The 15,428-nt window shown below is 52.7% G+C and overlaps 1 protein-coding gene across 4 annotated transcripts in view; it reads right to left on the bottom strand.

The window, feature by feature from the left end:
* The window catches only part of dock5 (dedicator of cytokinesis 5), a 141,164-nt gene that overhangs the window by 64,710 nt on the left and 61,026 nt on the right, over nucleotides 1-15,428 (bottom strand). For all 4 annotated transcript variants that reach the window (XM_052040774.1, XM_052040775.1, XM_052040777.1 and 1 more), the window contains 7 exons: nucleotides 14,437-14,566; nucleotides 9,585-9,657; nucleotides 6,387-6,529; nucleotides 4,613-4,738; nucleotides 3,906-4,030; nucleotides 2,985-3,083; nucleotides 1,720-1,792 (listed from right to left, as the gene is read on the bottom strand). In XM_052040774.1, coding sequence (XP_051896734.1) covers nucleotides 1,720-1,792; nucleotides 2,985-3,083; nucleotides 3,906-4,030; nucleotides 4,613-4,738; nucleotides 6,387-6,529; nucleotides 9,585-9,657; nucleotides 14,437-14,566 — 769 coding nt within the window. The remainder of the gene's footprint in view (nucleotides 1-1,719; nucleotides 1,793-2,984; nucleotides 3,084-3,905; nucleotides 4,031-4,612; nucleotides 4,739-6,386; nucleotides 6,530-9,584; nucleotides 9,658-14,436; nucleotides 14,567-15,428) is intronic.

Here is a 15,428-nt window from a genome sequence, read left to right as displayed (position 1 = left end):
AGGGACAAGCCCAACACCACAAGGTACACCCTCTCTCTGCAAAGTAAAAACAAGTCCTATTGCAGACTTTTCATTGGTTACCTCTTGTGAATGGTATTGGTTTATTATTGTCCTATGTACTGAAATACAGTGAAAAGCTTTTGTTTGCGTGCCGTCCAGACAGATCAGAATCAGGTTTATTATCACTGACGTATGTCGTGAAATTTGTTGTTTTGTGGCAGCAGTACAGTGCAGGACATAAAGACGTAAAAACTACTACAAATAGGTCCCCTGAGATGTTGACACCCAGGAACTTGAAGCTGCTCTCCCTTTCCACCGCTGACCCCTCGGTGAAGATCATTCCATACACAAGTACATCGAGGTAGTAAAAAGGACAACAGAATGCAGTATATGGGGTTACAGTTACAGAGAAAATGCGATGCAAGAAGACAAATAAAGTGCAAGGGCCACGACGAGGTAGGTTGGGAGATCAAGAGCTCATCTTTTAGTGTACGAGGGCTGTTATAGAGTCCGATAACAGCGGGGTAGAAACTGTCCTTCAGCCTGGAGGAACGTGCTCTCAAGCTTTTGTATCTTCTGCCTGACGGGAGGTGGGAGAGGGGAGAATGACCGGGGTGGGAGGGGTCCTTGATTACATTGGCTGTTTTCCCAAGGCCACAGGAAGTGTAGGGTGTCATTTATTTGTGAATCTCCCTCACTGCAGCTCCACCCTGGTGCCAGGGTTGGATCCTGCTGCCCTCTGAGGTTAAACCACACCCCTCTCGTCCTTTACTGATTGGTCCATATGGCAACCAATCAACGTCAGGCAGTTGGTTGAAGCCATCACAGCCCTTTCCGTCTTCCAAGTTAGCATTTCCCTCTGGTGGTCTCCCTGACAGATCCCAGACTCCGAGAGGGAAGGAATGGTGGACACGGGGGAGGTGGGTCCTCAGGTTGGAGAGCCCAAGGTCAGGGGGCTGTTTACGACTGAGATGTGGGGATATGTCTCTTACACACGTTTGTTGAGGAGATTCAAGGCTGTCAAGATGGATTTTTACACGGTGGCGCAGCTGGTAGAGCCACTGCCTCACGGCACCAGAGACCCCGGTTCAATCCCGGCCTCCAGTGCTGTCCGTGTGGAGTTTGCACGTTCTCCCTGTGGCCGCTTGTGCGCCAGTTCCCCCTCACACCCCAGACACACGTGGGTAGGTTAATTGGCCGCTGTCAGTCGGCCCCAGTGTAGGTGAGCAGAGCGTGGGGGGAGTAACATGGGGTTGGGGTAGGTTTAGTGTAAATGGGTGTGTGATGGTCAGCAGGGGCTCGGAGGGCCGAAGGGCCTGTTTCCGTGCTGTACCTCTCCCTACGACTCAGGGACTCAGTGGGTGTGGGGATCGGGTGGGAGAATAGACCAGCCCCTCGTGTGTGGGTGCGTGACAGAATGGGAGTGTGGGGAGAATAAAATGGGATTACCATTAGTGCTCTGTGGCTGGTACGGACTCGATGGGCTGAAGGGCCTCTGTCCGAGCTGTGTGACTCCATAACTAGGACCGGTCTAGGGGCAGATTCGAGGGGACACGTGACCTCCCTTCTCCCGCTTGTGCTCACCATCCCACAAGTGCCACGGGAGGGAGAGGACAACCTCGGGAAAGGTTCGGGGAGTTTCCAATGGCTGCTTTTGTTTCCTCTCTCATTGCCTCCCTCGGCGCTCCGCACGCAGGAAGAACAAGGTGAGCAACTTACACTCTTGTGAAGAGCGGTGTCGGAAGGTGAAGCGCAGGTGACAGCGGTGGACCTCCTCGATCGCAATCGCCACCTTCAACCAAGAGATAAGCCACTGGGTCAGCTGGCTACCAGATCCTCTCCACCTCCCTCTACCCCACCTGCCATTAAGATGCCATGAAGCTGGAAAGAGTGCAGAGGAGATTTACGAGGATGCTGCCGGGACGGAAGGGACTGAGTTATGGAGAGAGGTTGGGCAGGATGGGACTTTATTCACTGGAGCGTAGGAGAATGAGGGGTGATCTTATAGAGGTGTATAACATCATCAGGGGCATTTCAGGGTGAATGCACTCAGTCTTCTTCCCAGGGTTGGGGAATCAAGAACTAGAGGGCACAGGTTTAGCGTGGGAGGGGGGGGAGATTTAATAGGAACTTGAGGGGCAACTTTTTCACCCAGGAGTGGTCCGTATATGGAACGAGCTGCCAGAGAAAGTGGTTGAAGCAGGTACATTAGTGACATTTAAAAGGTACTTGGACAGGTACATGGATAGGGAAGATTTAGAGGGATGTGGGCCAAATGTGGACTAGCTTAGATGGGAATCTTGGTTGGCATGGAAAGATGGGCAGAAGGGCCTGTTTCTGTGCTGTATGACTCAATGGCTCCCTCCTCCCCCATTCCCATCCCATCGTCCTGAAGGTGCCAATCTCATGGAGTACTGGCTGTGAGAGGAAGGGAAGCCTAACCCAGGCCCGTCATCCTTCTGACTGAGGCCAGGCCTGGTAAGAGGGCAAAGCTTCCTCTACCAGCACACACACAGAGCAGCCCAACCCAAGGCTGGAACTACCCACCACAGCCACACACAGAGACCACCCTGCTACAGCACGTTTCATCGCCTCATAGCCAGTGAGGAACCTGTCCAGTTACTGTCACAATGTGACCAATCTGGCCATCAACCTGAGCACAGTAAGCTCCCACAAACAGCAATGTGTCTTTGTGATATCGCATGAACGGTAAGTATTGACCAAACTGCTCTGAGCATGATGTGACCTCTTACATCACCTGGGAGGGGAACACAAGGCCTGGGTTTAATGTCCAATCTGAGAGGCACCCCCTGCAACACCTTCTCAGTACCACACTGGGGCCTGAGTGGGACGTGAACCCACACTGCGGTCCGGCCCAGGAGCAGGACTGACTGATTTGGGTCTTTCCTGCCTTTTATCCTGAGGACCTTTCGTAAAAAAGAATCCCACACAAAAATCCCAAGGATCGTAGAGAAATAACCCACCTTAACTGTCTCGTACCAGAACGGCTGCTTCACCTGGTAGTAGATGACCGACTTGTACTCCGAAGTTCCCTCATAGCCTGCTCCTGGGAAGATGACCTTCTGTTGGAAGAATGGCGGTCAGTTGGTTAATTGGGGCCTAAGGAATGGAACCCAGTCAGCTCCTCCCAGACCACAGAGTTGGGCCAGGAACAGGCCATTCAGCTCCTTGAGGCTGCTATGCAATTATGACTCTGTCCCAACGCTCTACTCCCACAATTTTCCCAGACCCCTTGATGCCTTTAGAGTTTAGAAATCTCCTAAATCTCTTGCCCCTTGCTCTGATATGGTGAACTCTGGTACTGGACCCTCTGGCCGGGGGAAACCTGCATCAGTTTGTTGAGCCCTATCAGATTGTCGTAGGTTTGGACAAACTTGGGTTGTTTTCTCTGGAGCGGCAGAGGCTGAGGGGAGACCAGACAGCAGTTTATAAAATTATAAGAGGCAGAGATAGAGTAGACGGTCAGAATCTTTTATCCTCCAAGGTGAAAATGTCAAAGACTAGAGGGCATAGGTTTAAAGCGAGAGGGGGAAAGTTCAAAGGAGATGTGTGGGGCGAGTATGTTTTTACACAGAGTGGTGGGTACCTGGAACGTGCTGCCAGGGGTGGTGGTGGAGGCAGATACAATCGCAACACTTAAGGGGCATTTAGAGACACATGAACAGGCAGGGAATGGAGGGTCATGGACCGTGTGCGGGCAGATGGGGCTAGTTTAGACTGGTATCGTGGTCGGCACAGACGTGGTGGGCTGAAGGGCCTGTTCCTGTGCTGTACTGTCCCATGCGAGACCCCGACACAAGTGGTTTGCTGCAGCTTCCTTGTTCCTGGCAGCTGGGCCATGGATAAGGAAGGGCGGGCTCAGGTGGTGAACGTTCCCACTGTACCTCGATCCGATTCCCGTCCTCGTCATACACCCCCATGGTCACCTCCACGTTCTTCGGCGTTTTCTTCTTGCCCTTGTCGAACTCCCCTTGTACCAGAGTGACGTAGATGTCGTTTCGGACATCACCTGCAATGATAAACGGCGGGGGCTGACGTCGACACAACCTGCCCGGCACACGGCCCCGCTCTGTGTACACTGTCTGACGTGCTGACGGCATCCAACACTGTGTGTACCCCAGCGCGCGCCCAGAGCTCGTGTACCCCAGCGCGCGCCCAGAGCTCGCGTAGACCAGTGCAAACCAGAGCTCATGTAGACCAGCGTGCACCAGAGCTCGCGTAGAACAGCGCGCGCCCAGAGCTCCTGTAGACCAGCGTGCACCCAGAGCTCGCATACCCCAGCACGCACCCAGAGCTCGCATACCCCAGCGCACACCCAGAGCTCGCATACCCCAGCGCACACCCAGAGCTCACATAAACCAGTGCGTGCCCAGAGCTCGTGTGCCCCAACGCGCACCCAGAGCTCGCGTGCCCCAACGCGCACCCAGAGCTCGCGTGCCCCAACGCGCACCCAGAGCTCACATAAACCAGCGCGCGCCCAGAGCTCGCGTGCCCCAGCGCGCGCCCAGAGCTCGCGTATCGCAGACTACACTAAACACTGAACGAGGGGATTTAAAACAAACCGTCTCACTTCAGCAACAGGGGCCCTCACCTGGAAGAACGATTTCTGGGAATCCCATTTTCCGAGCCACCGCCGTGGATCTGTCGACCAAGTGTGGGAAATCCTTGTGGACTTGCTGGATGTCACCAGGAAGCAGCTTCATGGAGACCCAGAGCCCTGGATCAGGGAACGTTGGGGAATTTCACATGATATCCAGGGTGTGTGTACAGGAAGCCCTCCTGACCACCCCCTCCCCAACCTTATCTGTCTCTCCACCTCCTGGTTCTCTGGGACCCCACCACCGCTCTGAGCTCAGTCCCACCAACCTCCCCTCCCTGACCCTACTCAACGCTTGTCGGCTTCATGAATTTCCTCAGACCCAGTTCTCCTTTGGTTGAAGGACACACCCACATCTCACACAAGGGAGCTCCAGAGACCCAGGTTCAATCCTAACCTCTAGTGCTGTCTGTGTGGAGTTTGGTATTGGAATTGGTTTATTATTGACACATGTACTGAGATACAGTAAAAAGCTACGTTTGCGTGCCATCCAGAAAGATCATGCCACACACAAGTACGTCCAGGCCGTACTGAAGGAAAACAGAATGCAAAATATAGTGTTACAGCTCAGGGAAAGTGCAGTGCAGGTCATTGTCAGTTAAGTCTTACAGTCTTAGGACTGAGATTTAATAGAGTAGAATGATTGTAGTAAATATAATGAGAGTTTCTGCTGGGAACAGCTCGTAAAGAGTCACCACACTCCGGCGCCACCTCACTCGTTCTCGCTGGGACCGCGTGGGTTCCCCCGTGTGCTCCGGTTTCCTCCCATGGTCCCAGAGACGTGGGGGTTGGTTACTGGGAGGTTACCCCAGGCATAGCTGGGTGATTGGAGAATCAGGCTGGAGATAATGGGGATGTGAGAGAGAATCGGTTCCAGGGGAATAAGCGGGAGAACGGGACTGGTGAGATAGTTCTGTGGGCCGGCATCAATGTGATGGGCCAAACAGCCTCCTCCTAAGTCACGTGGGGCAGATACGTGTGACCAATGTTATTTCAACTGCAGGCAGCAGGATATTATGTTAGTGTCACAAAGAGGCCTGTTGAATGTACATCCCACCACCATCACTGCATGGCTTCCTTAACCACTCGTGTCCCACTGAAACCCACTGGATATTTTTATCTGGCTCAAGCCTCACCCTGCAAATGATGACCCTCCTGCTGTCCACTCTGAACGAGTGGGCTCTAAGGTTGTGCACCACCCCCCCCCCCCCCCCCCCACCCTCACTCACCCCACCACAGAAAGAGGTTTCCCTTGATCAACTTTACAAGGGCAGGCACGGTAGTCTAGCGGTTAGCGTAACGCTATTACAGCACCAGCGACCCGGGTTCAATTCCGGCCGCTGTCTGTAAGGAGTTTGTACGTTCTCCCCGTGTCTGCGTGGGTTTCCTCCGGGTGCTCCGGTTTCCTCCCACATTCCAAAGACGTATGGGTTAGGAAGTTGTGGGCATGCTATGTTGGCACCGGAAGCGTGGCGACACTTGCGGGCTGCCCCCAGAACACTCTACGCAAAAGATGCATTTCACTGTGTGTTTCGATGTACATGTGACTAATAAAGATCTTATCTTATAAACCCCTGCACCATCTGAAACACCTCAATCCCTTTACCCCTCGCTAACTCTTTCACGGGAAACCACGCCGTGTAATTTGATGTTGCAGTAATTCCAGCCCATTTGAACCTAGCCCTGTGCTCTTCTCTTCAGTGACTTCCTACCAGTGGCTGGCTGTGCCCTGCGGACTGGCACTGACCCGCTGTTGCCAGGGAGCTACCTTGGCCTTTGTGGTTGACCTCTTTGGCTGCAATAACTTTGTTGAAGACGGAGGTCAAGGGCTCGTTCTCCCCGATCACTCTGGACGTCAGTAGGGGTGACATGATGAGCTGCCTCTGCCGGATGTAAGTCTCCATCGCGATCCTGGGAGGAACAGAACACAGGTGAGTCTCCATGGAGTAGATCCGGGGCTGCTTATTCCCCTCTCTGGCTGAGCTACACCCTGCCCCTGATGACAACACCTTACAGGGGATCAATCCCCCTGGAACATCCCAAACAGGAATGGATGTCCCACATGGTAACTTGGACTACTGGACTGCCAGAACACCCAGCTATAACACCAAACCTCTACACATGTGCTGTTGGAAGTAACCTGACTGGTTGCTCCGCGGTCTGGTAGGGCAATCCGAATGCACAGGAACTCAAGAAGCTGCGGAGAGTAGTGGACTCTGCCCAATACATGTACTCATGCACATGACAATAAACTTGACAGTTTGGGGTACAGAGAAAGATTGCCACACCAAACACCTCTCGGTGAATCCAGGCCCCACACACACAGACACAGACATACACAATCTTCAGCTCAGCTTTCTCCAGCTGCCTTGGCTTCGGTGATACAGGTAACTCTAACAACTTACCCTGGCCGTGTGATCAATTAACCAATGAAGACTCATCGAGCACCTTGAGAAGTGACCCAAAGATTGAAGAGCCAGTGAGCGCTTCAGAAATAAATCACCCAATGGTTCCAGTGCATAAGAAGGCCACTCAGCCCGCCGAGACTGTACCAGCTCTATCAGGGAGCCATCCAGCCAACTGCGCTTCCCTGTCCCCTCCTCCAATTTTCTTTTCCTTTCAATAATTATCCAGACCCTCTTGAACACTACCACTGACCCTGATCGCACCACCCCCTCGGGAGGATATTCCTCACTCCAACACTCACTCACGCCACTTGCGGTTCCTTTGCCAATCACCTTCCTGGTTCCACTAAAGGAAGCAGCTTCTCTGTGTCGTCTCTGCCTACACCCCCTCCAAGATATGAAACCCCTCCGTCAGACCCCCTACTCTGGTCCAGGGTCTCCAACGCCAGCACTTCACTTTCCACACCACTAAAGTAGCTGGAAACTTTTTGGTAAACACCTTCTGCACTCTCACCAAAGTCTTTATATCCTTCCAAAAGTGCGGTGTCAGAACTGGACACAATACTCCAGCTGTGGCTGAACCAGCTTCATGAAGGTTCACTGTGATTTACTTCCTTTTCGACTCTGTACCTATAAGGCCCAGAATCCCGTTCACCTTCAATGAACCATGCACATCTACCCCAAGACCCCTCTACTCCTGTATCCCTTTTTGAATTGTGCCCTTTAGTTTATATCACCTCTCCTCAATCTTCCTATCAAAACTAACACTTCACATTTTTCGGCATTAAGTTTCATCTGCCACCGATCTGCCCAGTCCGGCTGTCGGTCTCTATCTCCCCATGACCCAGCACCATCCTCCTCACAGTTTTCCACACCTCCCAAGTTTCATATGATAGAGGCTCATGGAGTATTTGAGAAGTGAACCAATGATCGAGGAGCTGTTGAGAAATGAACCAATGATGAAAAGCCAGTGACATGTGAACCAATGATTGAGGAGCCAAAGAACAAAAACAGACAGTAGTGGAATGATTGGGCATCTGTAGAGGGGGAACAGAATTCAATGAAAGGTCATCGAGATGAAACACTAACCGCGGGGACCTGTTGAGTAACAGTAGCATTCTCTGTGGTACTGCAGCCTTCCAACATCTACAGTTTTTGCTTTTATAGCAATTAACCAATGATTGAACAGCCACTGAGAAATGAACCAATGATTGAAAAGTGGGTCAGAGGTGAACCAATTGCAAATGGAAATAGAAATGTTGGAAGCACTGGCAGGTCAAGCAGCATCTGCGGGGGAAGTAACAGAGTTCATGTTTCAGATTAAATTGCAGCAGAGGGAGGGGTGGAAAGTACAAGCAGAATGTCTGTGATGGGTGGAGACTAAGGGAATCTGAATAGAACCATAGAAAACTACAGCACAGAAAAGTGGTGCCAGAGCCTGCTGAGAGAGGGGCATGAAGGCTTGATGATGATCTGATGATCTGGCTGGGAGCTCCTCAGTCACTGGTTCAGATCTCACTGGCTCCTTAATCATTGGTTCACATCTCACTGACTTTTCACTCATTGGTTCCTTTTTCCCTAGCTCTTCAATCATTGGTTCACATCTCACTGGCTCTTCAATCATTAGTTCACATCTCACTGGCTCCTCAATCATTGATTCACATCTCACTGGCTCCTCAATCATTGGTTCACATCTCACCGGCTCCTCCATCACCTACCAGCCAACAGATGATCTGGCTGGGAGGTGTCAGTGAAAGGAGGTGAATGAAAATGGAGGAGAGGAGAAGAAACTGATAAAACAAAATGCTGACACTCTGGTTCAGAATTACCGTTTCTGAACATGAGATTTCTCTTCTTCTAGCTTACACTGGATGCCGTTGGAACAGTATGGGAGGCTGAGAGATCAGTGTGAGAGAGGATAGAGAATTAAAGTGTCAGACAACTGAAGCTTAAGGATAAAACCAGAAATTGTTGGAAACACCAATCAGGTCGGGCAACATCTGTGAGAGTAAGAGTCAGCTGTGTCAGAGCAAGGCACAACCGAGGCAGCAAACAGGTCCCCGAAATCAAATCATTGGTGAGACCACACTTGGAGTGTAGTGTTGGGCAACCAGAATAGGAAGGATGTGATTAATCTAGAGAAGCCTCAAGGTTTCAGGTCGAAGAACCTTCATCAGAACACTTTCCAGCAGCTTCATTTTTGCCCCTGTGGATTGAACGCTTTGCAAAGCAGTCATCAAGTTTCCCCAGTGTAGAGATCAGATGGTGAGTGTTGAATACAGTATCCAAAACTGGAAGGTGTACCAGTGAATGGGATGTGAACCAATGATTGAAGAGCCAGTGAAATATGAACCAATGATTGAGGAGGCAGTGAGGTAGGAACCAATGATTGAGGAGGCAGTGAGGTATGAACCAATGATTGAGGAGGCAGTGAGGTATGAACCAATGACTGAGGAGCCAGTGAAATAAGAACCAATGACTGAGGAGCCAGTGAAATAAGAACCAATGACTGATGAGCTAGTGAGCTGTTTCTTGAATGGATGACAAGCTGTGATACTCACTGCTGGAAGGGAATAAAGTGCTGCTTCTCTTCATCGTCGTTCCTTCCACCGATCATGTCCGTAATGTCCATGACTTTAAAAGACAAGAAAGAGATCACGGGTCAGTCAGCGGCAGCAGGTGTTGGATGTACCAGCGATAGCAGGGCCCTTTCTCCGCTGTGCTGAGGGAGCTGACGTTAGTGCCGGAACCACGATTACCTCCGTGCCTCCGAGCTTGAAGTGAGGAGAGCGGGAAGATTAGAGTCCGGAGGTCAGTGTAGCCCAGCGACGTGAACATTGAATCCTCCAACTTCTGGTAACTGCTCCCCCTCCCTCCCTTTTCTCTCTCCTCCTGACCCACCCCAGCCTCTATCACCCTGTCTCTTTCCCCCCCTGCACCCTCGCCATCTGCCCATCACCCACACCCTCCTCCCACTGGGTCCCCTCCCCCCACTGTTCCCCTCTGCCCTCCCCACCTCCCTCATCTGGTTCCATGCCCCACCTTCCTCTACCATCAGTGTCCACCATCTACAGCCCTGTGTCACCTCCCCCCTCACCTCCCAGCCTCGGTCACCATCTCCACCCTGCCCTCCTGCATCTGCCCATCGCCCCTCCTCACCTGGATCCACCCATCACCTGCCGGCTCTTGCTCCACCCCTTCCCCTCCACCTCTTTATACCGGCCATCTCCCCTCTGCCTCCCAGTCCATTTGAAGAATCTCGACCCAAAACATCAACCGTCCATTTCCCTCCACGGATGCTGCCTGACCCGCTGTTCCTCCAGCTTGTTTTATGTGTAGCTCAGTGCCACACTGGCCAGTCCTTCACCAACACAGCTATCGCACTAGGTGAAGACCAGCAGTAAAATTTCTACTGTGATGGGCCCCTGGGGAGGTCACGTGGCACCTCGATGCTCTGAACGTCCCTCCATCACTCGCACACAGTTCTGAAGGAGCCAGAACAATCCAGGTCCCACCAGGGGCTCTCAGAGGGTCAAGGTGCATAGGCCTGTGCACATACGCATCATGTTATCCAGCTGTGATGCTGACTTACACGGCAGTTGGGACTACTGCAGCTGGGGGGAGTTGTCAGTGTGGAACAGGATAATCTGAATCATGTGAACTGGGGCGGATTTTGAAAGTTTTTGTTCCTTAGGCCGGGAAGTGGACCGATTCAGGGCAAGAGCCCAGGCTCTGCAGGTCATGGGTTCAAGACCCACTGCAGACCTTGGCCAACTTCCTCTGGAGCAGTCCTTCAGGGTGGGGCTGCTGCCTTTCAGTTGAGGCGCCTGATCCCGTGGGCTGGATGTAAAAGATCCGGCGCTACTGAAGGCAGCGAGAGGAGCCACCTGGTTCCCTGATTTTTTTTTATATACCAAAATAAACTTTATTCATCATAAAAAACAAACTATATAAAACAGTGCAAATCTTTACATTCGTGCATGGATCAATCATTAGTGTTACCTTTTTATTAAAAAAACACAGCACCGATGCCACTCGTGTGGCTCCCTGGAGTGATACCCCAATCCCATATTTACAATATTTAGGGGCTTCCTCACCTGTCCCCGCCCCTCCCTCTCCTGTGGCAGAAGAACTGTAAACTGTAGTCCTTTCCCACCGAGCCCTTGCATTGGCTGCACCCAGCTTCAGTGCGTCCTTCAGCACGTACTCCTGCAGCCTGGAATGTGCCAGTCAGCAGCATTCCCCTATGGACATCTCGCAGTGCTGGGAGACCAACAAGTTTCGGGCAGACCAAAGGGCGTCCTTTCACCGAGTTGATGACCTTCCAGCAGCAGTTGACGTCCGTCTGTGTGTGTGTCCCCGGGAACAGCCCGTAGATCAGAGAATCCTCTGTTACACAGCTGCTGGGATGAACCGTGACAAGGACCCCTGCATCTTTCGCCACACCCTCCTCACAAACCCACAGCCCGCAAAGAGGTGGGCGACCGTCTCGTCCCCAGCGCAGTCCTCTGGGGGGGGGGGGGGGGGCAGTGCGTGCTGGGACTGATGTGCCCATCACTTACCCTTCATCCAACACCACCAGAGCATGTCGGTGGGAGTGGACCCTATCCTACAACAGGCCCCACCTTACATGAATGTGCTCAAAAATGCAAGTGTTTTATTTTCTTCCATTTAGCTCAATCTTCATCCCCAGTTTGAATTACTTCTTGGATTTTGACACATCATCATTCCTCCTCATTTCTCTCCCCTCCCTGGGGCGTTGACTAATTCTGGGAACGGGTCCACAGCAGTCGGTACCTCACCCAGGAGACTAGGCAGTGTGTGCATTTGCAAGTGAGTCATCGCAAGAGTCATTCTTATACAGATACAGGAGAACAAAGTCGGGTTCTGACAGGCAATTTCTAACTCTGCAGTGTTCAACTTCCAGAAATCATTGAACGGGAGCGGACAGCAGGAGAGGGAGTCAGAGAGCAGAGAGAGAGAGAGAAAGAGAGAGAGAGAAAAGACAGAAGGAAACAGGCTGAACTTCTGTTCTGTGGCCACAGGTTCCAACCTTCTGTGGAATGCTTTCCAACAAGGTTCCCCACCACAAAGCCAAGCCGACCTCCTCCCACCTCCATCCCCACCACTTCACCCCGCACACCGAGACTCTCATCTGTTCCTTAGCCCGTGGTGCTGAACCATTCTGCTGGAGGTGGACATGAGCGGGTGATCTGGGTCCTAAACGTACCAACAGCACCCATTCCTGCACCAGCCCTGTGTTTGCTGGTCCTCATACCCTCCGCTCCTGGTCCACGTGCTCTGGCTTCTGATCCCTACTGTTGTCTTCGATCTGACTACTCCCATGCTCGCCCGCGCATCTAGCCCAATACAGTCCCCACGCCCTTCCAATGCCGGCCTCCTGACCATGCCCGAATTGAATCCCACTGCTCAGTGGCAGCTGTGCCAATGCCCTGAGTCCCAGACTTCTGCAATGGCCTCTCTGACCCTGCTCAGAACCCACCTCCAAAAGGCACTTGGACAGATGCATGGACAGGAAAGGTTTATAAGATAAGATATCTCTATTAGTCACATGTACATCGAAACACACAGTGAAATGCATCTTTTGCGTAGGGTGTTCTGGGGGCAGCCCGCAAGTGTCGCCACGCTTCCAGCGCCAACGTAGCACGCCCACAACTTCCTAACCCGTACGTCTTTGGGATGTGGGAGGAAACTGGAGCACCCGGAGGAAACCCACGCAGACACGGGGAGAATGTACAAGCTCCTTACAGACAGCGGCAGGATTTGAACCTGGGTTGCTGGCGCTGTAATAGCGTTATGCTAACCACTACACTACCGTTCCTGCTGTGCTATTGGCTAAACTCGGGCAAATGGGACTGGCTTAGTTGGCATGTCAAAGATTAGAGGGCATAGGTTTAAAGTGAGAGGGGGAAAGTTCAAAGGAGATGTGTGGGGCAAGTTTTGTTTTACACAGAGTGGTGGGTGCCTGGAATGCGCTGCCAGGGGAGGCAGATACGATAGAGGCGTTTAAGAGGCTCTTAGATAGGTGCATGAATGTCCAGAGAATGGAGGGATGTGGACATTGTGTAGGCAGAAGGGATTAGTTTAGTTAGGTGTTTAATTACCAGTTTAATTAGTTCAGCCCAACATGGTGAGCTGTGCTGTATGACTCTATGACTCGCTAACTAAGCATCTCCCCTCAGGTGGCTCAGTGTCCAGAACTTGTACATTTTTGAGGTGGGGGGTGGGAGTTAGGATTTGGCCCCTCCCTAAATGCCCTTGAGAAGGTGGGGGTGAGCTGCCTTCTTGAGCCACTGCAATCCTTCTGCCGAGGCGTCTCCCACAGAGCCACTGGGGAGGGAGTTCCCGAATTTTCAACCCAAAAATGAGAAGTATTTGGTGGTGGAGGTGAATCACTCAGTCAGGCTTAGACAGCACGGAAACAGGCCCTTCGGCTCAACTCATCCATGCTGGCCAAGATTCCCATCCAAGCTAGTCCCATTTGCCCACATTTGGCCCATGTCCTTCTAAACCTCTCCTATCCATGTACTTATCGAAATGTTCTTTTAAATGTTGTTATTGTACCTGCCTCATCCACTTCCTCTGGCAGCTCGTTCCATAAACGCACCACCCTCTGTGTGAAGAAGTTGCCCCTCAGGTCCCTTTTAAATTTTCCCCCCTCTCCTTAAACCTGTGCCCTCTAGTTTTTAGTTCCCCTTCCCTGGGGGAAAACGAGTGCATTCACCCATCTACGCCCCTCATGATTTTATTCACTTCTATATGGTCACCTCTCAGTCTCCTATGCTCCAAGGAATAAAGTCCCAGCCTGCCCAACCTCTCCCTATAACTCAGGTATCAAGACCAGGCAGCATCACTGTAAGTTCTGAGAGTGCCGGAGTTTTGGAGTTCTACTAGTGCCTCAAGTGAATACTGGGCTGGAACAAGGTACTCAGTAGAATGAGATCTTCTATCATTTGGCTCAATCCTACACTTCCTGATATCCCACCCTAAAGGCTTCCCAAAGGGAACTGGATGGACAGGGATGTGGGGAAAAGATGGAGTCAATAGGACAGACTTGGTTGTCCTGCTAGTAGCTGGCACAAGGCTGAATGGCCTCCGGCGTGACGATTTTAAGACAGAATCATAGAAAGCTGCAGAAGGTCTGGCGATACATTTCCAAGTCAGGGTGGTGCGCGACGCGGAGGGGTGCGTTCCCACATTCCTGCTGTCCACGTCCGTCCTGGAGACGGAGGTTGTGTGTTTGAGAGTCTGAGGACACCGTGTAAGACAGAGTGGGACAGGCAGAGGAAGGAAGGCGAGGCGCAGAGTCTAACAAAGGCAGACGGCCCTTGGGCCTGGGTCCCCAGTGTCCTGAGCTCCCCTCTCACCGCCCCCATCCATCGGGAGACCTACCTGCCACCCCGAAGGGCCGGCGGAGACCACAGGTGTGCTTCTTGCCCTCCTTCAGCTCCATGTGGCCAACTCGAACGATCTGACACACCAGGCTGATCTTCAGCCGGATCAGGTCGCTGCTGCTGAGGTCCTGTCGGAGGAAGCAGAGGAGAACCGGAGGGGTTGGGAAATGGTAGGGAGAACTCTCGCCTCCCTCACCAGAGGGAGGCTCCACTCCGCCCCGCTGACCCCCAAGGAAATAGGAGCAGGATAAGACTGGATAAACTTCCCAAATCCACTATGGCATTCACTACCCAGGCTGATGCAATGTCCCTGATCCACACTCCTCCGGTGACCTACTGACTTCTGCTGTCAACAGACCGGGTCGGTCTGGGATTTTACACGTCAGGAGCGCACTCCTGGAAATTTGTTCTGTGTCTTTTGTGTTGAGGTCCACGTCTAAACACATCCAGACCAGTCCCAGCCCTCAGGCCCCGGCCAATCCCAACCCTCAAACCCAGGCCAATCCCCAGCCCTCAGATCCCGGCCAATCCCAACCCTCAGACCCCGGCCAATTCCCCCCCCCTCAGACCCCGGCCAATCCCCAACCCTCAGACCCCGGCCAATCCCCAACCCTCAGACCCCGGCCAATCCCCTACCCTCAGACCCCGGCCAATCCCAGCCCTCAAACCCGGGCCAATCCCCAACCCTCAGACCCCGGCCAATCCCAGCCCTCAAACCCCGGCCAATCCTCTACCTTCAGACCCTGGCCAATCCCCTACCCTCAGACCCCGGCCAATCCCAGCCCTCAAATGCCAGCCAATCCCCAACCCTCAGACCCCGGCCAATCCCCTACCCTCAGACCCCGGCCAATCCCCAACCCTCAGACCCCGGCAAATCCCCTACCCTCAGACCCCGGCCAATCCCCGACCCTCAGACGCCGGCCAATCCCCGACCCTCAGACGCCGGCCAATCCCCTACCCTCAGACCCCGGCCAATCCCCAACCCTCAGA

The sequence above is a fragment of the Pristis pectinata genome, chromosome 29 (genome assembly GCF_009764475.1).
Source record: "Pristis pectinata isolate sPriPec2 chromosome 29, sPriPec2.1.pri, whole genome shotgun sequence".
NCBI classification, from domain to species: Eukaryota; Metazoa; Chordata; class Chondrichthyes; order Rhinopristiformes; family Pristidae; genus Pristis; species Pristis pectinata.
This window is presented reverse-complemented; position numbering and strand designations above follow the sequence as displayed.